The sequence below is a fragment of the Ictidomys tridecemlineatus genome, chromosome 10, assembly GCF_052094955.1.
Source record: "Ictidomys tridecemlineatus isolate mIctTri1 chromosome 10, mIctTri1.hap1, whole genome shotgun sequence".
NCBI lineage: Eukaryota > Metazoa > Chordata > Mammalia > Rodentia > Sciuridae > Ictidomys > Ictidomys tridecemlineatus.
Genome location: NC_135486.1, coordinates 132,872,050 through 132,894,190, shown reverse-complemented (window position 1 = coordinate 132,894,190; position 22,141 = coordinate 132,872,050). Strand labels below are relative to the sequence as shown.

At 60.9% G+C, this 22,141-nt stretch overlaps 1 protein-coding gene across 1 annotated transcript in view; it reads left to right on the top strand.

Annotated features, from left to right (window-relative positions):
• Positions 1–13,554, top strand: part of LOC101971791 (BOS complex subunit NOMO3) — a 43,508-nt gene extending 29,954 nt beyond the window's left edge. Inside the window, exons 19-31 of the mRNA XM_078024308.1 lie at positions 1,104–1,322; positions 1,398–1,480; positions 2,090–2,249; positions 2,337–2,463; positions 2,774–2,887; positions 3,662–3,789; positions 4,626–4,767; positions 6,898–6,981; positions 8,141–8,251; positions 9,251–9,352; positions 10,984–11,103; positions 12,554–12,646; positions 12,991–13,554. Of these exons, the coding sequence (XP_077880434.1) occupies positions 1,104–1,322; positions 1,398–1,480; positions 2,090–2,249; positions 2,337–2,463; positions 2,774–2,887; positions 3,662–3,789; positions 4,626–4,767; positions 6,898–6,981; positions 8,141–8,251; positions 9,251–9,352; positions 10,984–11,103; positions 12,554–12,646; positions 12,991–13,122 (1,615 nt within the window). The 3' untranslated portion in view covers positions 13,123–13,554. The remainder of the gene's footprint in view (positions 1–1,103; positions 1,323–1,397; positions 1,481–2,089; positions 2,250–2,336; positions 2,464–2,773; positions 2,888–3,661; positions 3,790–4,625; positions 4,768–6,897; positions 6,982–8,140; positions 8,252–9,250; positions 9,353–10,983; positions 11,104–12,553; positions 12,647–12,990) is intronic.
• The last annotated feature ends 8,587 nt before the right edge of the window (positions 13,555–22,141 follow it).

Genomic DNA, 22,141 nt, shown 5'->3' with positions numbered 1-22,141 from the left:
CTCCCTTCCCCGCCTGCCCTTCCCAGGCCACTCTGGTTCCCTCAGGAGGGGCTTGGTGTTGTGGGTGTGTCCTCAGCTGGACCTGCCTCTGGCCCTTCTGATTACGGGGTTCAGAGCTAGATCGCGGGGGTTACCCCAAGGCTGCCGAGCAGCCTCCCCCCCGCAGGGCCGGCTTCCTGCCCGTTCCTCCTTCCCTCGCACCCCACCCGCACACCCTCATAGAGCCTAGTTTTTCGTGAGATCAGGACATTCCCGCAGTCTGGTCCCGCTTGCTGTCACACTGTGGTCCAGTCGTTATGTCGCATGCCTGGTCACCACGGCAGCTCTCTGCCTGGCCTCCCTGTTCCAGCTGCTGCGTGGGGCAGCATGTTGTCCCTGCGGTAGCCAGTGACTTCTCAGTGCAGGTCACACCTCCTCGTCTCAGAGCCCCAGTGGCTTCCCGTCCCACCCAGAGGAAACCCAGGGTGGCTCCCGTGGGGCAGTGTGACCTGCGGCCCTCTGGCCTCTCCCACTGGCCTGGGGCTTCCGTGGGTCCCCTGCCCCAGCTGCACTGGCCTCCTTGCTGTCCGTGGAACTTCCGAGGGGACTTGTCCTGGGCCTTGGCATCTGCTGTGCTCTCACCTGAGAGCCGTGGGACTCGCACTCTCCCGTCCCTTGGTCCTTTGCTCAGCGCCACCTGATCAGAAGGACCGGGCCTGGCCCTCCCGCACCCTGCCCTCCTTTGCTGCTGGCTCTGTCCTTCTTATGCACACCTGGTGGTCCCTGTTGTCATCTGCCTCCTGTTGGGACGTGGATTCTGCAGGGCTGGGGGACCTGCCTGCTGGCCAGCGCACGCATTCTCGGTCACAGTGTTCTGATGTAGGGTCAGAGGTGTGGAGAGAGCTCCCTGTCCCACGTGGAGACTGTCGGCCCTTCACCTGGCAGTGCCAGGTCAGGGGTGTCAGTCTAGCCCAGCACCTGCTTCCCACCTGGAAGTTCAGTTTGGTTTCTTTGAATTTTCTGTGTTTTAAATCCGAGGTGTCACTGTGATTGGGCTGAGGTGCTCAGTTTTCACTGGGTCCCGGCGGCAGAAGGGCAGGTTCCCACCAGCTGCCGTCTTGCAGGTCCTCCATCGACAGCGAGCCGGCCCTTGTCTTGGGCCCTCTCAAGTCTGCGCAGGAGCTGCGGAGGGAGCAGCAGCTGGCGGAGATCGAGACCCGCCGGCAGGAGCGGGAGAAGAACGGCAAGGCCGAGGGCGGCGAAGGCAGGGCCCGGCCTCCGGGGCAGGAGCTGGTGGACGAGTTGCAGGGCCCCTTCCACTACGACTTCTCCTACTGGGCCAGGTGAGCGCTTGGGTGCTTCTCCGAAGCGTCCTGGGTCCTAGAGGGACAGAGCCCGACTCCAGTGTCGCCCCGTAGGTCTGGAGAGAAGATCACTGTCACGCCCTCGTCCAAGGAGCTGCTCTTCTATCCCCCTGCCATGGAAGCCCTCGTCAGCGGAGGTACTTTTGCCACTCGCCAGCCAGTGCTGCGCCCTGGCCTTCGCTGAGAAGTGGCCTGTGGTGGTGTGGTACCGCTGTGTCCCTGAGCCCTGGGGCCTCCCGGGCACTGGGTGTTCCTGTCGGGTGGGTGGCTGATGGACGGACGGCCTAGGGGTGGGTTTGTTCTGCCGTCGTGGCCTCCCTTGACGTTTCTGGTTGACGGGGGTAGGGGGGTGAAAAGCAAAACCGCTTGTTGCGGAGGTGCAGGGATCGTCTTCCTGCTTTTGGGAACAAGTGACAGCAGTGATTGTGACTGCCCAGTTTCTCTGACCTCTGGGCTGGCTACGTGGTGGCCATCTGTGGGGGCTGGGAGCACAGGTCCCTAGGGGAGCCGCCCTGCCCCTTCTGCAGGAGGCTTCTCCCTGTCCCGTGGCCCTGCGGGAAGCTGGCAGGGAGTAGTGACACACCGCCGCAAGGGCTGCTCCACAGGCCCTGGCAGCTAGGCGTGGTCTCTCTGGGCCGCCGCTGGGCGTGGACCGCCTGTTGAGACCCCTCTTTCGTGGGGCCCCCAACCAAGCAGCTCCCTCCCTCTGCCACTCATTCCCCTCCTGGGCTGCCTCCTCCGTCTAGAGAGCTGCCCGGGGAAGCTGATCGAGATCCACGGGAAGGCGGGCCTCTTCCTGGAGGGCCAGATCCACCCCGAGCTGGAGGGAGTCGAGATCGTCATCAGCGAGAAGGGGGCGAGTTCGCCCCTCATCACCGTCTTCACCGACGACAAAGGAGCCTACAGGTGGGTGACAGCGAGACGCCCCTGGGAGCCTGAGCGCCCGGGGGGAGGGCCCAGAGCTGCCTCAGCATCTCGCTTTCTTCTGTGCAGCGTTGGCCCCCTGCACAGTGACCTGGAGTACACCGTGACCTCTCAGAAGGAGGGCTACGTGTTGACCGCGGTGGAAGGAACCATAGGAGACTTCAAGGCCTACGCCCTGGCCGGAGTGAGCTTCGAGGTATCGCTGCCCCGGGTGTGCCACACACCGACAGTGTGCACAGGAAGTGCCGCCTCGGGCAGTGTCACGTGGGGCGGTACCATGCTGGGCTGTGGGCAGGGGCAGCCAGGCTGGGGGTGAGCACACGTGAGGTGTGAGACCCCTGGGAGCTGGAGGGGCTCTCGGGGCTCTGAGGTGACGTGGCCACCTTCCTGCTAGTCACCCTGGGGGAGAGCAGACCCCGTCCCTGTGAGTGGCCACCAACCCTCCTGGGAGGAAAGTCGTCTTTTCGGCTGAGGGCCCTTGACCTCGTGTGCTTCCTCATCCCCAGATCAGGGCCGAGGATGACCAGCCCCTCCCGGGGGTCCTCCTGTCGCTCAGCGGGGGCGTGTTTCGTTCCAACCTCTTGACTCAGGACAACGGCGTCCTCACCTTCTCCAACCTGGTAGGTGTCCTGCAGCTCGTCCTGCTGTCTCCCCAGGAGAGCCGGCCCGTGCCTGGCTCAGGTATTGCTCAACGGTGTGGGGACGGGGCCACGTGGAGTGGCCTGTCTTAGGGGACCACATCTCGCTAGGGAGCTGCTCTTCCTGGAGCTTGGTGCTGCTGGTCCCCGATCCTTCCTCCTCCTTGTTTTCTGGTCACCCACTTGTCACCAGGCTGTGTGGATAACTGCCCTGGCCCTGGCGGCCTCTCTCAGGCGCCCTTTGCTGTACCCCAGGGTCCTGCTGCTCCGTACCGAGTCTTGTCATTCTGTAGGAAGTCCCTTCCTGGGGGAGGATGGCCCAGGTTTCCTTTGAGATGGATCCGAGGTCCCGATGGTGGGGACTCAAGAGGTATCTGTTAAGTGGCATCTTCTTCCAGTCACGGGAACGAAATGACTTGTGGGGAGTGCAGGCAAGTAGTGTAGCATCTGGAAGGTCCCGGGCCTGCAGCTGTGCCCCCAGCCTTGAGTCCTGCCTCTGCTGCCCACTCGCTGCGGCGCATGGAGCCAGTTGCTGGGCCTCTTGGGACCTGCCTTCCTCACAGAGTGCTGGGCTCCTGACCAGAGCCCCGCCGTCAGGGTTGTGCTTGCCCCTGGGCCTCGGCGCCGTTCATGAGGAGAGGTCTCCATCTCTGCCTCCTGCCTGGGAGGCCAGGCTGCTCGGTATCATGCAGGTGCCCGTAGCCGTGGCTATGCGCCCTTCCGTGTTGCAGCCGGCGGTGTGTGTTGTCCCTGCAGAGCCCCGGCCAGTACTACTTCAAGCCCATGATGAAGGAGTTCCGCTTTGAGCCGTCCTCGCAGATGATCGAGGTCCAGGAGGGGCAGAACCTGAAGATCACCATCACCGGATACCGCACGGCCTACAGGTAGTGCCTCCCGCCAGCCCCCAGGCCTGTTGTTCACTCAGGGCTGTGCCTCTGGAGCCTCGCGCCCCACAGCTGGTTTGATCCAGGAGGTTTGGTGACACACTCAGTGTCACCAGAATGAGGAGGAACAGGTGAGCAAGTGCACACCTGCTCAGGGCTCAGCGGTGGTCTGTGACCCCCTCGCCTGCTCTGAGAGGCCCGAGAAAGCATATCGGTTGCTGGAAAATTTAATCTCAAGTTTGGACTTGATTAAATGTTCAGAAAGGGAAAGGCTTAAGTTACTGAAGTGCACTTCAGATGCCGGAGAGCACGCAGTGTGGAGGTCCCCCTTACTAGCCTGTGTCCAGCCACCATGTCCCCCTTCTGGCGCCCACCATTTCCTATTTTTCTGAAGACCAGCTCCAGGTAGACGGACACACACTACATACAGCCGGACAGGCAGGCGCGGGCAGAGCCACGTGCCGTGTGCTCACACTGTATGTGTGCGTGTTCACACACATGCCCTGGCTCTGGGGGTGAAGATGGTCAGATGATCGGGCTCAGAAAAATGAACCGCGTTCCCTGCACGCGTGGAGTGGCGTTCTCGAGTTACTTTCCCACCGTCGAGCGCTTCAGTGTTTAAGTAAAGATCAGCAGGGTCCAGTGAAGCTCAGCCTTTTGTGTTCCAATATTCCGGAGCGTCCCTCGGGGTGGACGAGGAGGGAAGTTGATGGCAGCGTATCCTGGGGCGGGGGCGGTTCCCCTCGAAGCCTTGTGTTGTGATTGTGGGTGAGGGCAGGACTCTGCCCGTGACCCTGCGAGTGTTCAGACACGTTGTGTTTTTCCTTGTCACACAGTTGCTATGGCACAGTGACATCTCTGAATGGAGAACCAGAGCAGGGGGTGGCCGTGGAAGCCGTGGGGCAGAAGGACTGCAGCATGTACGGGGAGGACACCGTGACCGACGAGGAGGGCAAGTTCCGGCTGCGTGGCCTGCTGGTGAGCTCTGGGCGCCGTGCCGGGTCCTGGGCCTCCAGACCGCAGGAGGACCGCGGGGAGGCTCTGGGTCCTCCCGGGCCTTGTCTCGACGGGCCGCTTGCTTTTCGTCTGGCCAGCACTGGGTTGGGCTCCGTGGCAGAGTGAGTCGAGAACCCGGGTTTGGGGGGAGCTTGGCCTGGCATCGAGTGGCCATGGCTGCGTCGGGCTCTCAGACCAGGGGCTTATGGGGCTGGGAGAAAAGTGTGAGTGGCCCAGGATGGCCGGGTGCCCAGCAGGGCGCCGTGAGGACTGGGGAGGGCCCAGCCCGTGTGAAGGGGACAGCCCTGACACAGCTCAGCTCCCGCAGCCATGGCTGCAGTGTTTGAAAGAGAAGCCAGGACTCGGGTTCCCTGTGAGACTGGTTTTTGATGTTAGCGGTGAATGAAGGAGACCCACCACTTCCCTTGGGCGCCAGTGAGCCGCTCCTCGGTCATTCCCCTCTGAGCGGCAGCCTGGGCTGGGCGTGCGGCTTGTCCTCCTTGTGCACTTGCTCACCTGTTCCTCCTCACCTGGCAGACAGCTTGTAGGAAGTCCCCCAGGGGCTTCCTGATGGGGCGAGTGTGGGGGGAGGGGGAGGGCGTGAACAGAGCAGAGCCCCCTGGGTGGCAACCAAGCCTCCTGCGGGGCTGGCGGAGCTGCCTCCTCACTTGGGAGTGGCGCCCTGGCCAAGCCGTGCTTCCTGCTCACCTCACCCCTGGTGGCAGGAGAGCTACGCGGCCTCCTTGTCCTCCAGCGCGGCCTCCTCTCAGCTGACTCGGCGCTGGGCCGCGGCTCCTCTCCACTGCGGTGGGTTCCACTGTAACGTCCCCGCCTCCTCCCTGAGGGGGTCAGTCATTAGGGTCTTCCTGTATTTCTGGGGTGCTCCCTGGTGGCAGCACACACCTTCCAAGTGCCAGGCCACACATCCCAAAGGGATGTCCTTTGACCTGTGTCCTTGTGGGTGTCCAGAGGGTGGCGAGCTGGGGGCGCCGAGGGCTTGACCCGGGTAGGAGGAGCACCTGGCCCTTGGTTGATGTGACCTTGGTGCTCAGGGACTCGTCAGGACCTGGGGGAGAAGCTGATGCTAGATGTTGTTGCCAAAGGCCGCGTGAGTCCCCAGGACGACTGGCCATGTGGCCAGGAGTGGGCCAGTCCGGGCCGTGTGGCCGCCTTTTGGGACTGGCAGGCTGGGTGCCACGGTGAGGAGTGGCCTCCCAACAGCCTCCGCAGCAGTGTCTCCTTTTTCCCCACAGTGCCACCAGTCCCCACTGAGCACGGTCTGTTGGTGACCGTGTGCTCCATTGTCCCCTTGGTGGTTTGTCAGTGCTGGTGGGATTGTCTTTGCAGGGTGCACGTGCTCCTTCTAGGATTCAGGCAACATGTGGAACAGAGCAAGACCCCCAGGAGGGGGACTGCCCAGAGCCACCCCAGAGGGGGTGGCCCTGGTTGGCACGCTGAGAGCGCCATCCTGCACCTCTCTGCTGCGTGCAGAGGTGGGGGCCTGAGTGTAGGTGGCTGGCACCCTGTTGTCCCCTCTCCGTGCTAGTTGAGCACTGATGGCTCCTTCTCAGGGTTTCTCCCCGAGGTGCATCCAGGTGCCTGTGACCATGACCCTGGCTTTAGATGAGGCGCTGGGTCTGACCACTGTGTGATCAGAAATGAGAGTTTTTAGTTTTTTAGGATAACGCTTTTTTGGCAAATTGTGTCCTCTAAGTCTGAGCCACACGACAGGCAGCATAAACAAGGAGATCTGAGAGGGGCCAAGCCTCAGCCCTCTTTCTATCACCCCATCTGCCCTGAGGGGGCCTGGAGGTGCGGGGAGGCTGGGCAGCGTGAGGCCAGCATGGCTCCAGGAGCGTCGGGTGTGGACGCTCGAGGTGTGAGAGAGCAGCTGGGTCCCACCTCCTGGGCTAGAAGAGGGCAAGCCGGGTGGGGACCCAGGGAACCAGGGGTGGCTGTGTGATGGGGGTGGGGGGCGGTGTTAAAGGAAGTCTGGGAAAGTGGCCAGGCCAGAGGTTGGGACGTGAGGGATCAGGGTGCTCTGGAGGGACATGGAGCTTGGGTGGGGTGCTGCCAGGCCCCTCTAGAGCAGTGACTGTGGTGTCCTTGCAGCCGGGGTGTGTGTTCCACGTGCAGCTCAAGACCGAAGGCAACGACCACATCGAGCGGGCGCTGCCCCACCACCGGGTCATCCAGGTGAGGACGCACACTGCCCCACACCCAGCTGGTCACCCTCCAGAGTCCCTCGTGCCTTTCGTCTGTGGTGGAGGTGTTAAGACCCGACCCAGGTCCTCTCATGGGTCCTGCTCCCGAGCAGCAGGGACGTGGAGTCTCGACTGGGCAGTGCTGCTGTCCCACGTCCAGGGCGACGCCAGCCCTCGCCCCCCCTCCCCGCTGCCCCAGCAGGGGCTGATGGTGCTGGCACGGGGAGGGTCTGGGGCAGAGGCAGCATCTCGACTTGGGGGGGACGGGGGCTTAACTGGCAGCCTGTCCCCAGGCCTCTCAGATTTTGGTGGCCTCTCCCTGCCACTCTGTGGGCCGAGTCATTGATACTCAAGATCACGACTCTAAGTCTGTCCCCAAGGCAGCCGCTCAGGTCACCAGGCGTGGCCTCCTTTGAGGCAGTGCTCTCGTGGAGCAGCCCTCATGGCCTGGTGGGAGCTGGGCGGGGACGAGGAACTGCTCCCTGGTGGCTTCGTTTAGGTGGCGGTTAGGCATGAAGATTGTGAGGGAGGGCAGTGGGCCACCTAGGAGCCCCCTGCCCCTCAGCACTGGGGGCCTGGCTTCACACGGGACGGGCCAGTGCTCCACCCCGAGCGTCATCCCCAGCCCTCTCAGGCCTTGGGCCTGTGACCCTCCTGCCCCAGCCTCAGAGCAGTTGGACTCCAGCAGTGCACCATGGCGCCTGTCATTTCGGGCTTTTTGGGGAAGGGGCTGTTTTGTGCCTGGCGTTCTTGGCGGTCAGGTGGCTGCCTCTCACCCCAAGGTGCCTGGCACCGCTTCCTGCCCTGGGGGCTTGAGCAGGGCCACAGCGTGGTGGACCGTGGCTGAGCAGGTGGGAGCCTCTCCTGCTCCTCCTGCCCCCTCGCCTGGTCTTTCTTCAGAGAGCCTGGAACTCGGCCTTCTTATAAGAGGTTTCCTTCTTCTAAAGACGACGGCAGGGGATTAGAAGCCAGAGGGTGAACACTGCCCATCAAACACGCTGCTTCTGTGGGCCGGGGGTCGCCCTTGGCCAGCATGTGGCCTCGCATGTGGTCTACTGCGTCGTGCCTCCTCTGGGAAGTGCTGCTGGCCGGGGGAGCTCCTGGCCACTGGGTGGGGCACAGCAGCCACTCAGCTTGGCCTTCTCCCCCAGGTTGGGAATAACGACATCGATGACGTGAACATCATAGTTTTCCGGCAGATTAACCAGTTTGATTTGAGTGGAAATGTGATCACGTCCTCGGAGTATCTTCCTACATTATGGGTAAGGCCAGCGTCTCCAGGGCACCCAGACGGGCGGGAACAGGCAGTGCAGGGCAGAGGGAGGCGCCCTGCTGAGGGTCCAGGTGAGCACCCAGGACCCTCCCTCACAGGTGTGCTTGGGAGTGACCCAGTTTCAGGCAGCTGCAGCCCCTGCTCTCTGGGAGGTGGGTGACGGCGAGGCTGATGAGTGCTGGGAACAGTCGGTCCTCGGTGGGGCCCACGTCAGGGCATAGTGCTGTGGTTCTAAGCTCTGTGTGCTGGGCAGTGGCTCAGGCCAGGCATCCGGGGCTGTTCTGTCACTGGTGGTTGTGAGTGGTCTTGAATGTGACCACAGACCCAGCTGTGACTTCTATCCCTGGAAGCCCCCGTGACTTGTGGGTGCAGAGAAGTGCCATTGTGGCCCTCAGGGGTGGTTTCTGGTGTCCTTGAGGCAGGCGTGGGGGCCGGGCACTCAGCCTTTGAAGGCAGCCTGGACTGGACCTTGCTCCTCCTGGTGTCCACTGTGTGAGGTGGTGGGGAGGGCGACAGATCTGGGGGAGACAGCCTGGAGAACCGTTCAGTGGAGACCGTCTTGTGGACTCAGGTCATGTGATATGATGTGGCAGGCAGGATCTGGGCTCGTCCACGTTGAGTGACCCCAGGTGACGGGCTTTGAGCCTTCCTGAGGCAGTTCCTTGTCTCAGGATCACCGACCTGTTTGCAGGGTGCCTGTGGGTGCCCTATATTCAGGTGGTCCCCGGATGTGAGCAGCAGTTCCTCTGAACCCTGTCGCTACGACCGTGGTTGCTGTTTTGAGCAATACCTGCGTGGTCAGGGCCTGTTCCAGAGTCAGCTTTCTGTGGTGGCACTGGCACGTGCCCGGAGCCTCCGACTGGGACAGGCACTGTGCCTGTCGGGGGAGGAGGGCCTGTTTCCCCCCCCAGAGGCCTGTCCAAGGACGTCTGTGTGACACGTTTATTGTGTTCAATCTCCGAAGCTCAGCCGCCTGCTCTGTCCCCAGGTGAAGCTTTACAAGAGTGAAAATCTCGACAACCCGATCCAGACGGTGTCCCTGGGCCAGTCCCTCTTCTTCCACTTCCCGCCCCTGCTCAGAGACGGCGAGGTAAGGCCCACACTCCGCCCGCGCTCTCGGCTCTGCCTCCGGTCTCCCGGGTCGGGAGACCTCCTGTTCCCCACGCGGCTACACAGCGCCCCATCAGGAGGCCAGGCTCTGCGGGGCCTGCTGCTCCTTAATGAGCTGCTTTTCTCTTTACAAAAATGATGCATATTCATAGCAGGAGATTTTAAAACATAGAAAAAAGAATCAGACAAAGTCCCATCATCCAGAAATAACCACTGTTGACGTGTTGATTGGCGTCCTCTGGGTCCCTTTTCAGTGCACGTGTGCATGTGTGTAGCAGTAAAGACGCACTGACTGTGATAGCTCAGGCCTGGAGCGTTCGTAGGTTGTTCCGTAATGAAGAACAGAATGTACATCTGTCCCCGCCATCCAGTCCTCCACTGCCTGGTTTTCCCCGACCACCCAGTGGTCCGTCACGTGGGGACTGCCCTCAGTTAGCTTAACCAGGCCCTGAAGTGGAGCACCCTTTACTCCTTTGCTCCCGTTTTTCCGTGGCCACCAGGTTTACTGAGAGCCACGGATGGAGGGGCTTCTCGGGCGATTTTCCAAAGTCTGTTTTGTTTGCAGTGCGGGGAGTGGAACTGGGGCTCGTGCAAGCTGGGCAGGCGCTCTACCTCCACCTCGGCCCCCAGTCCTCATAGTTCTTTGTATTGGACGGTTTGATTACCAAGCATCTCCTGTAGTCTCACGTAGACCTCTTGCGGTCCCACCTCTGTGTTGTCCCTTGGTTTAGTGGACCTGGATGACCATCTTCCACCCCAGCACTGAGCAGCTTCCGGCTGTCATTTGGGACGTCCCTTACTGATTCTAAATTTGTTTCTCATTAACTTAATTGTCAGGCTGATGTCGTAGCTGGGTAGTGGTGGTAGGCCAAGGGTGTCCTTTGTGCACCTGTGGTGGGAGGGTGCCTCTCCTGACTCCGCCTCTTTCTCTGTTTGAAATAACAGAGCAGGCTACTGTGTCCTCAGGTGGTGTTGCCTTTGACACAGTTGCCTTACAAAGCAGGGTGGAAGCACCTGGGCCCTGGGGTCTGAGCCTGCGGGGCTGCTGACCCCATGTGGGCTGCCCTTGACCGCCGCAGGCTCAGCTCCCCCCATGCAGGGGATGGGGTGCGGATCCTGGCCTTCCGTGGCTGAGTGCAGAGCTGGCCTGTCGGGCACAGGGCCTGGCTCCTGGTCGGGCTTGGCACACAGGGCTGTGGTATTCCAGAGCCGTAATTCTAGAACGAGAGCTAATAAACCATCTCGTGCCTCCCTGGGAGTCGGCCTCAGTGTGGGCTGGCCCTCTCCCTCCCTTTGGTCACTTTCCTTCCTTCCTCAGAACTGGCTCCTGAGGTCACATCCTCAAAGGACCTTAATTGTCGAGGCTGAATAGGCTCCTAAAAAGTACTGCAGGGCCTGGCAGCCTTATCAGAGGACCCCGGGGATGCAGGACTGTCCCCAGTGGGGTAGCCCGCGGAGGCCCTGGCTCTGTGCCGCAGCCTGGGTTTGGAAGCGCAGACTTGGGTTTCTTTGAAGGCCTGAGCTCGTGTCACCACGGCCACGTGACAGGCGTTAGTCTCCATTGGCTTTGCCAGACAGGTTGCTTACCCGAGCGATTCCTGTGTGTCACAGAATTACGTGGTGCTGCTGGACTCCACGCTGCCCAGGTCCCAGCACGACTACGTCCTGCCTCAGGTCTCCTTCTCCGCGGTGGGCTACCACAAGCACATCACCCTGATCTTCAACCCCACCGTGAGTAGCAGGGGACTTGGAAAGCAGCCCGTGGGTGGCAGGAGGGGGACAGACATCCAGCCTGCGCTCCTGCCTCTGAGTCGCTGTCCCGCTCTGGGTTCTGCATTTGGGTTTCCCCAGATGCCCTTCTGCTGTTCTGAGCCGCTGGGGACTGGTGGTGGCGGAGTGTGCCTGTGTGTGTGTGTGTGTGTGTGTGTGTGTGTGTGTGTGTGTGTGTCGGGGTCACCTCATGGGCTCAGGAGGGCTGGGGGGAGAGGCGGCTTTGTGCTCCTCCTCCATCAGGAGGCCCCTGACACCTGGCCAACTCCAAACTCTAGAACTAGCTGCCATTTGCAGGAAATAGAGGACACAGGGGCACAGAAGTGCCACCAGGGATGCAGGACAACAGGGTGGAACGTGGCGTCCTTGACAGATGAAGTGCCAGGGGAAACCAGCCCAGCAGGGGGCGCAGTGCCTGCAGTTGTGAAGGCGTCTGCTGAGTGGCCTTTGTAGCTCGAGCTTCCTCAGACCCCAGGCCCTGCAGACTGAGCAGCCGTGCCGTGGGGGGCCGGGACGGGAAGGCACAGGCCGTGGTGTGTCGTGAGGAGGTCTCGAGCCCTCCTCCTTGTGCTCTGGCTCGCGGGCCTGTCCTCGTTGGTGTGTACAGGTTCTCCTGTGACTCACTTGTGTCCTGTGGGGAGGGAGTTTCCCTGGGTGTCCCGGGACCGGGAACGCAGGCCTGGGGGTCAGAGGTTTCTGCCTCCTGACAGTGTCCTGCCCAGCAGTGCGGGGGTCAGGTCGCCCCTGGCATCGGGACGTTCTAGCTCATGACTTCTCCAAATGGTCCACTGGGCAGTGCCTCCAGCCAGCCGGGGAGGCACGCCACTGTCTTCAGGGCCTAGCGGGCCTAGCGGGTGTGGCTCCTGACCCTCTGTGTGCTGCTGGCCAGGACGCTGTCAGGGCTGCACCTCGCTGCAAAGGAGGCTGGGAAATGGGGCCTGTGCTGAAGTCTGGGGCGAAGGAGGGGTAGGGGAGAGTGGCCCTGGTAGAGGTCGCAGTCTCCTCTTTGCCTCCCCCTTGGGAGTGGTCTCTGGGACCAGCTTGCCTGTCACGTGTGCCCCGGCTCTGGAACAGAGCTCCCCGTATGTCCTGTGAGACAGGGTCCCCACACGTAGCTGGGACTCCATCAGCGAGGCCCATTTGCTCTCAGCCACTGAGACTCCTGCTCCCTGCGCCTCCTCCCCTCCATGTGGCCAGTGAGCGCTGGGGGAAGGTACTGCGCTGCCTGGCCTCCGGGGCCCCATAACGAGAATCTGGGGAGCAGGGGGGTGAGTTTGAGAACCGACTCTATCGCTCGGTTTCCTCCAGGGTGGCGAGTGTGGGGACTCTGGGTCCTTGGTGGCCAGTCTGGAGGGCGGGGGCGTCGTGGCTGTGGCTGGTGGGTGACCGTGACGGTGCCCTGTGTTTGCAGAGGAAGTTGCCTGAGCAGGACATCGCACAGGGGTCCTACATCGCCCTGCCGCTGGCACTGCTGGTCCTGTTGGCTGGGTACAACCACGACAAGGTAGGACAGGTGGGACCTGGGGACAGGAAGGTGGCAGGGAGCGGGCCTCGCCACTAAGGAGCAGCCGTGGAGGAGTGGCCACTGTGACAGGAGTTCAGGGTTGGACCGTGAAGGCCTGAAGCCAGCCCCAGGGTCCCCATTCAAGGACATGAACCTGAGTGACCCTCCTAGTCCTTGCCTCTGGAGAGGCAGCCCACCTGGCGGCCCTCGGGCCTGGGGCCTGCCATGCACTGACGTCCAGCCGTCAGCATGCAGGGGTGCTGACCGCGCCGAGTGGAGAAGGGTGAGGACGAGGCCCTGGGACCGGCAGGAGCCCCCGCATCTCCCTGTCCCTCTCTCCCCAGCTCATCCCCTTGCTGTGGCAGCTGACCAGCCGGCTGCAGGGAGTCCGGGCGCTGGGCCAGGCAGCCTCGGACAACAGCGGCCCTGAGGACGTGAAGCGACAGGCCAAGAAGCAGAAGACGAGGCGGACGTGAGGAGGAGGAGGAGGCCGCCGGCCGCCGGCCGCCACTGCCCACAGAGCCCAGCATGCGCCTGCCACCTCCACCGCACCGTGGCCCGGGCCGTCACTGTGGTCCCCCCTCCCCTCGTGTGGCCTCTTGGTGCAGCGCAGTGAAGAGACCCTCCTGTCACTCTGCTGAGCCCGATGCGTTTTCTGAGCTGAAGATAATTTATTGTTTTTATTTGTCAGAGGAGTATTTAAGCAGGGCTGGGGCTGGCGGCGGCTGCTTAGTCTTGCACGTCATTCGCAGGAAGCATCCCAGCAAGCGTGGCATCTGGGTGCAGGGCAGAGGTGCCTTCTGGGCTGTCCTTTGCACTGAGACCCTGCTGAAGCCACGCCACCTGCACCGCCACCAGGAGCGTCCCTTAGGAGGTGAAAATCAATAAACCTGCCCGTTCATCTGTGTTGTCGCTCGTCCCAGCCGCGTTTCTTGGTGACGCTGGCCAAATGCTGGGGTCACAGACTGGAGCATGTGGGGAGCAGGTCGGAGTCCTGGTGAAGTGGGAGAGGAGAGGTGTGGTGCGCCACGGTGACGTTGTCACAGGGCAGCTGTCGGGAACAGCGGGGTGTGGCCCGGGAAGACCCGTCCCACCTGCTCAGGTGGCACTCCGGGAGCCCACTGTCCTCGGGGACGCACATTCCTTTTCTAGAGAAGCCAGAGAGAAAGCTTTGTGCAAAGTCTTCCAAGTTTTGCGTTAGTGACAGATTCGGTTTAAAGAAGTACGCTTTGGGCCTCCGACAGATGCGCACGTGAGCAGGGGGCTCAAGGACGCCAGTGTGCGTGTGCGACAGACACGCTGTCTGGCGCTCAGCACTGCCGGAGCGCATGGTCACTTACTTTACAGAGAGGAGGTGACAGTGCGGAGGTCACCCCGTCCATCGGGTGCCGACTGGGTGCTGCCCGGGGAGTGCAGGGGGCAGGCTGTGCCTGGTGTGCTGGAGCCCTGGATTCAGCCAGGGCAGAGGTGCGCCAGGGGCAGGGCTGTGGAGAGCCCAGGGCTCAGAGCAGAGGTGAAGCACCCGCTGGTCCGGTGACACTGCTGGTGGGCACTGGAGCAGGTCTGCCAGGGCCGAGGCACAGATGAAAAGCAGGAGAGCGTCCTGGGTTACACCGCAGGTGCAGAGGCTCAGCTCGGAGGGTCCCTGGCTCTGTGGGGGCACCCATGGGCTCTGCTTCTGCCTCGGGCTGGGCACCTGGGTTTTTGTGGTGGTTCTGCCACCAGGGAGGTGAGCCGGGGCATCTGGGACCAAGGTGACCGGAACCGGTTCTTGGAGTGTTTTTAACTCTCACCCCAGTGTTGATGGGCTCTCTATCCGGGCATGAGGGAGGCTGTGGAAGACAAGAACCCCCTGTGGTGCCCATAGCTTCCAGGCCACCACACGGTGGCAGCCTTTTCCGATGCTGGCTGGGTCACCTCAGTGCCCAAGTCTACCTGTGGCATTTCTCAGGCCATTGGAAAGCCTGGCTTCTGCCTGTCACCCGCTGCCTGTCACCCGCTGCTCTCCTGGGACAGCTCTGACCTGGTGGACAGTCAGCACCGTCTGTTGGAGAGCCTGAGCAGGGTGGCAGTGGCGGGAGACAGATGTGGCCGGGGTGAGTGGTGACGGGTGACCTCTCAGGCCAGGCCATGGAGGAATTGTTCTCCAGGGAAAGCCACGGCCCTCCTAGGACACCGGGACCCCGGCCAGAAGCCAGCACCCCTTCTCGGCCTTGGGAGTCAGCCACCGTGGGAGCAGATCCTGCAGCTCAATCGGGTCTCCAGATGTCAACGGCTGTGGCCCCCATCTGACGGCCACCACGTGGAAGACCCCGAGTGTCACTGCTCAGCCAGGCTCCTCCTAAGTTCTCGACCACAGAATCCACAAACGTGGCATGTGACTGTATTGTGCCTCCTGGGTTCAGGGGTAGCAGTGCCACAGTAAGTGACCAGTGCTCAGCAGACATCTGTGGCCTGAGTGGACGGCGGGGAAAAGGTTCCTAAGAAACAGACATGTCTCTAGTGCACAGAAGTCGTGGCTCTTTCGGTTTCAAGTAAGAGACCCCCAACTCCAACTGGCTTGAGCAAATTGGGGCCCTCCCTAACAGCGAGGCTGGGAACCCCAGGAGCGTTTGGCTTCATATGCGCTTGGATCCCGGGCCATGAAGCTTGGTCCTGGTGGTTCAGCTGGGGGCGTCCTGCAGCCCCATGGGAGATGCTTCGCGGCCTGACCATCCCTCATGGAAGACTCTCCACTTCCCTGAGTGGCTTTGACCAAAGGGGCCATTGCTTCAGTTGCTCTGGGCCCGGGCAGTTCATCTGGCCCCAGGTGGGATCCAGGAGCTGGCCACCCTTCAGTTGGCTCTCAGGAGCGGGGACCAGCAGTCTCCACTGCTTCCGACCTTGTTACTGTTTCCACCAAGGAAGGTTCTAGACTGGTTCTCTGAGAGACGGCCTCCCTAGAGACTGCCCGGCTCATCCTTCAGCCCAGACCCAGGCTTGTTTGTTCATCTGCTTCTCTCAGGGGCAGGGCAGGGGAGACATGGGGCGCAGACGCGGAGGCAATGGGCTCTGGCCCTGCGGAGGGTGCCCCTCCAGGGGAAGCCCGGTGTCTGCCCAGGGGAGGGTGCAGGGCTGGGGCAGGCTGCAGGATCGCTGGGGCTGGCACCCAGGAACTTCGCCACACCCCTGTGGGGTGTCCGTACCTCATGGCACATGTGCCTCCGGTGGGTGACAGCAGTGTAGACCCACCTCTGCAGCTGTGCCCTCCATCTGGGCGGGTTCAGGGGCCGCTGTCACATAGCCTTGGGGATGAGCGCATATTTCACTAGTTTGCTGGTCAGGATTTGAAGATTTTGTTTGTATCGTTGGACAAACACATTGGAACAAGTGGTCCCCAAACCTTTGCTGAATCCCTGCTCCCTGTCGAGGTCTTGCAGAGAGGCACCTGGCAGGGGGAAGAAGGGTGACGGCTGCTGCATTATCCAGCCCCTGCTCCGGACCTGAGGGGAAGGGGCTGCTCACCACTGCCCCGCCCTCAGACCTGGGGTCCTTCTCTTGCTTCCTTTTCATGGCGTTGGTAGGCGGGAGTATGGAGGACAGTTTGCTTCCTACTTAAAATGCTCCCTGGGCCTTGCCCGCCCACAGGTGCAGCTCCCCTAGGTGATGCTGGGTGCTCACCACGCTTTGTGGCATGAGAGGTTAGATGGCAGAGATCTGTTCACACAGAAGCTGTGGAAGTCAAAGGCCTGGACTGGGCTGGTGCCAGACTCAGCAAACCATGGCCTGGGGCCACACCCCTGTCTGTAAGTGCAGCGTCAGGAACAGCCACACTGTCCGTGCCCACCCCCTCCACCACTGTGTGGGCCCCACCGTGTCAGGGGCGAGTTGGGGCAAACCTGGGCCTGTACAGAATCTGCTGAGCTCCAGGCCAGCAGGAGCCCTGCAGAGTTGAGCGGGAGGCCCACAGGATATTTATTGTCTGGCTCTTTCCTGAAGAAGTTAGCTGACCCCTGGGAGGGCCTCCCTTAGCAGCAGGGGAGAGGAACAGCCCTCGGGCTGTGCTGGTCCTTTAACAGCAGAGCGTGTGGCTGGGCAAAGCCCAAGGCTGGCTTCTTTGGGACAGAAATGGATCATTAATATCGAATGCCTGCACCGGCCTTGCTCCAGAAGGTTCCACTTCATTTCTACGTCTCTTGTCACAGGCTCCTGCGGGCGGGGGTCAGGCCTCTGCCTTCATCTGGTTCCCGAGGCCTTGGCACACATTGGTGCTGCGCAATGTCAAGAGGGGCTTCTGACACCACAGGGGATCACAACTGGTCTTCTGTCCTTCCATTCCCCTCTGAACACGATGAGATCGTGACCTAGCGACACTGAGGGACCCTTGAGTTTCTTGGATCTCTATGACCCAGTGGGGCCGACTGAAAAATGTGTACCAGCTTTGGCACCAGACTAGTCTGCATGCAAGTGCTGGCCCTGTGACGGACGGGGCCGTGCCACCTGGGGAGGGCTGACTGGTGTCCCTGAGCCTTTAGCTGTCCAGCAGTAAGATAGGATAATGCCAGCGTTGTGGGGTGATGGTGAGGACGGGTTGGTGGCCCAGCCCTTGCAGAGACAAGGCTGACAGGTGCTGCCCACTGGTGAGATGTGCCCGCCCATTAGAGCCGGTCTTTCAAGTCGGTCACAACGCCTGGTCTGATAGGTCAGTGCCAAGTGTTCCATATTTTGAAAATTCCCCTGGGGAGAGGCAGCAGGTCTCCCTGGCGAGCTCAAGGTGCCTGCCTGGTCCTGTCTGCTTGGCCGGCTCTCTGTTCCCAGCTGCTGGCGTGCTGGCTGCTAGGCTCACAGCTGTCCCCTTCTCTAGAAGTCACCTGGAAGGGAGCACCTGCCTCAGAGGGCCAGCTTGTCTCAGCAGTGGTCCAGTGGTCCAGTGGTCACCGAGGTGGCTCTGCACCGCTGGCCTGCAACATGGAGGGGACAGTTTGGTGGTGTAGCTCACACCCTCCTGGGGTCAGGCCCAGGCCGACTTCAGGGGCTCCCCTCTCAGTGCTGATCCCTCTCAGTCTGCATCCTCTGGCCCCCACTTCCCTTCCTTGAACACCCACCCCCACCCAAGTGGTCACCTGTACCTGCCTTAGGAGCGCTGTGGAGGGAGCTGAGGGGCCGTCTGCATGGAGCTGGTCTGTGGGGTCTGCAGACGGGCAGGGACCCTGCTGGGGACGTGACTCAAGGAGTTGATCAAAGGTGTCTATGTCTCCCTGATGGGTGCAAGCAGTGATGGACAAGGTGCCCTCCGGTGTGCTGTGTGCCTCCTGGGCCCCCTCGTCTGCTGTGTGACCAGCAGGAGTTGAGTTGGGGAGGAACACGCACGTGGGACGGACGTGAAGGCAGCTGTCTGTGCGGCACGTGTGTGCGCAGGGTGAGGCTGTGGGCGCGTTTCTGGCCCAGCGCCCTGCAGGAACTGGGCCTGCTGTCCTGCTCCCTGGGCCCCTCAGGCAGTGGACAGGTGGCTGAGACTACCCAGATGCCCTCTTCGTCAGGACTGCAGACCTCCCCACCATATTGGCCTCTTGCCTCTTGGGCACCATTGGCCTCTGCTGGCCTCGAGGACTTGCCGGGTGCCATCTGGGAAGTGCTCTCAGTCTGGGACATGGGACAGCCCACTGGCCACTGCCTGGCCTGTGTCTTCTGCATCCAGCGTGGCTTGGCCCACTTGGGTGCCAAGGACGGGGTTGTGTCTTGGAAAAGACTGGCTGGGGACAATCTGGCTCCTAGACCCTGTTCTGTCATTACGACGAGGAGGACGCTGAGTCACTTACTGCCCCCCAGCTCCATCTAGGCCTGCCCAGGCTGGACAGCTTCTGCCTGGGTGAGGATCCAGGAAGGACCTCTCCCCTGGGGGCAGTGTACCCATTGGCACTCCTGCTTGCAAGGACTAGAAACAGAGCTCAGACGAGCTTAGGGAAATGTCTCAGGACGCAGGACAGAGCACGGAAGCAGCTGGGCTTCAGGAGGACTTGAATCATGGTCTGAGCCCCTTGTCATCCGAGGTACCGTGCTAAGGACTTTGTAGAATCTTCTCATTCGATTATCAAAACAAATAGATGAGGATACAGAGGGTCAGAGTAGTTAAACACCTTCCTGGGAATAGTCAATGGCATTGCTGGAACTTGAACTCAAGTCTTTCCGACTCTCAAATCTATGGTCTCAACCCCTGAGTCACATGTTCTCCCAACTGCCCTTCATCATCTGTGTGTATTAGTCAGGGATGGCTTTGCTGCTGTAACAAGTAGTCCCACATTTAGTGGCACACCCACACACGTGCATAGATCAGGGGTTTATTTCTTCTCGTGCTACAGTTCGGGGTGGTCCCAGGGGAGCCCCAGGGGAGGGGCAGGTCTGTGCTCTGCAGTCATTTTGGTGTTCAAGCTCACAGGGTCTCTGGTCTTCCCTGTGGCTTCTAAGGTCCCCTCAGACCTTGGTGCAGCACGTGTGGTGGGATTTCATGGGCCAGAACAGCCCAGTGGCACATCACGATGCTTCTACTCTCGCCCGGGAGACTTGAACCCATCCTGGGTGCTGCCCCGGTGCAAGGGCTGCTGGGAAATGTGGCCCTGCTGTCTTGCGGACTGAATCTGATGGGCTGCCGCAGACTCCCCTGCACACAGGATGTTCATTGTTTCTGACTCCTTCCCTCATTAGTAAGATGCTCCCTACCTGGAGCCCTTAGTATATATTCTGGTTTTATTTGACACCTTTCATTTATCATAATCCTTTTTCTGTGTCTCGACTGAGTTTTCGTAATGATCGTGGTTAGAGGCTCTGGATGCCGGTGGACTTTTAACTTGCTCCAGGTTCTTTTTCTTTTCCTGTTTCAGGTAATAAGACAGTAAACACCTTGATGCCAAACAACCTTTGCTACCACTGACTGGTTTCTTTAAATTCTCAGGAGCTGGGATGCCAAGTCTAATGACAGCACATTTTGACAGTTTTTTAGATGCTTTTTACTTTATTGTTTTCCAAAGGGTTTTCAGCCATTGACATCCACACTCTTGATGTTACCAGCACTGGGCGAGGTAATTTTTAAAAATAATTGAGTTGGAAAAAAAATGGTTCCTAGTTGGGAGGGGAGGTGCATGCTTGTGATCCCAGAGACTCGGGAGGCTGAGGCAGGAGGTTTACAAGGTTGAGGCCAGCCTCGGCAACTTGGTGAGATTCCGTCTCAGATTAAAAATTTTAAAAAAGGACTAGGGAATGTAACTCAGTGGTAAAGAGCCCTGGTTTAATCCTCAGTCCCCCCCCCCAACAAAAAATAAAAGCTTCTCAGGTCCCTAAATTGTGTACCTAGCCCAGGTCACAGCTGCTGAAATCCAGCTTCTGCTGTTTTGCTCTGTGGGGAGGAGGGTGAAAAAAAAATGGACTCACCCAACAAAAGTTTGGGGAGTGGCTGGCTGTTCCATGCCGGGCAGGGGCTTGGATTCTGGGCATTGGATGAAGACCAAGTCCTCGCTCTCATGGGACCTTATTTTCTAGTGGGAAGACAGACAAATAGAGCTGGGGACGGCCTAGTGACCAGGCTATTCTAGGTCAGGAAGGAGCTGGGAACGCTCTTCTCAGAGAGCGCCCTTCTAGCCTGGAACCCTCTGTGACAGGGAGCCAGCCTCCACGGAGCTCCCAGACCCAGGAGCAGCACTGCAGAGGCCTGAGGAAAGATGGTGGGGGGGATGGTGGGGGGATGGTGAGGGGGGATGGTGGGGGGAATGGTGGGGGGATGGGGGGATGGTGGGAGGGGGATGGTGGGGGGATGGTGGGAGGGGGATGGTGGGAGGGGATGGTGGGGGGATGGTGGGAGGGGGATGGTGGGGGGATGGTGGGAGGGGGATGGTGGGAGGGGATGGTGGGGGGATGGTGGGAGAGGATGGTGGGGGGATGGTGGGAGAGGATGGTGGGGGGGATGGTGGGGGGATGGTGAGCCGGGATAATGGGGGGATGAGGGACGGTGGGGGGGATGGTGGGATGGGGCTCATTGCTGGGTGGGGGGCTTCCAGCAGCTGCAAACAGCAGACTGGTGGGAGCACAGAGATCAGGCCAGTGACAAAATCAGGAGCTAGGCCCTTGGGACTTTGCCAGCCACCTCTCATAGCCCCGAGAGGCCCCTAGTTGGGGCCATGGGGGGAGCATTTCCTGCACAGGCTGGAGGGTGGACACCTCGGGCCACTGCAGTGCCTCAGCTCTGCCCTTTTGGTGGCAAAGTAGCCACAGGCCATGTAGACACAGGTGGACTAGCTGTGTGCCAATAAAACTTTATTAGAACTCCAGGTGCCGGCTGATTGGCCTGAGGGCCACGTGGGCCTCTACTGTGGGACAGTGGGAGCCCAGACAGGGAGACTGGCTGCAGGGTCCTGAGCAATCCAGAGGGGATCTGGTGGGGACTGGCTGGCGTGGCGGAGAGGAGGTACAGTTGGCCCCTGGGGGTGGATCCAGAGGGCAGCTGGGCCAGGAACCCCCTCTCCACAGGGAGTCCCGGGGTGCGCTGAAGGTTTTCCTCTGGGGGCTGCTGTGGGGATCCTGCGTGTCAGGTGCGTGGGCTCTGCTCGGTCTCTGTGGGGACAAGGACTGAGTCCAAGTCCAGCTGCGGAGGAGTGACGAGGTCAGGACTGGACCTCTGTAAATCCGGCTCAGGTGTCCTGCTGCCTCCCCCTGACTCACCCAGGGAGGGCTCCCCACTGCCCAGTGCCACTGGACGCTCCCACGTCCCTTGAGAATCCTGGCTGGGGCGGAGCCTTCTGGAACCCCTTAGGAGGGAGACTCCTCACCTGCCACGTCTCCCCTCTCTCTCTAGGTGGTCCCCCATGTTAAAACTTGTGCATTAGCAGTGACAAGTGTCTGGGGTCAGACCTCTGAGCCCACTACCTGCTGGGAGTGTGGCCCTGGGCACAGCACGTTGTCTCTGAGCCTCACAGAAGGTCCTGTCCCTTGGGTGGGGAAGGTCCTGTCCCTTGGGTGGGGGGTTTTGTGCACCAGCACCGGCCCCTGGGGCAGGGTGGCGCCAAACCACACCTTCTTACTGATGCGGTCCCGGGGGTCCAGCCCCTGGCTGACCGCACACCTGCTGTCTTAGATTTTTATTGGACCTTCCTCTGACTTGAACATCTTAGATGTGACCAATCAGGTGTCGTTTTTATTGCCAACTCTCAATTCAGCTTTGTTTCCCAGGTTTGGGGCCGTGGGAGAATCTGCTCGGAGGTTTCCCGGGGCCTGGTCTTTTGCTGCCCGCTGCAGCCCTCAGCCCCTGGGGGGCACCTGTGGGTTGACAGAATGAACCTGAGCCCCTCCCCATGGGCAGCAGGTGGGCTCCTGACTGGTACATTCTGTTTTCCCCAGTTCCAGGGCCAGTGCCTGGCACACAGTAGGTGCTCAATAACTGGAGGATGAACCCTCTGTGCGCCTCTGCAGAGCCTTTCTGCCAAAGGAGGACCCAGCCTCTACCTCCACAGGCCCCAGGAGGACCCAGCC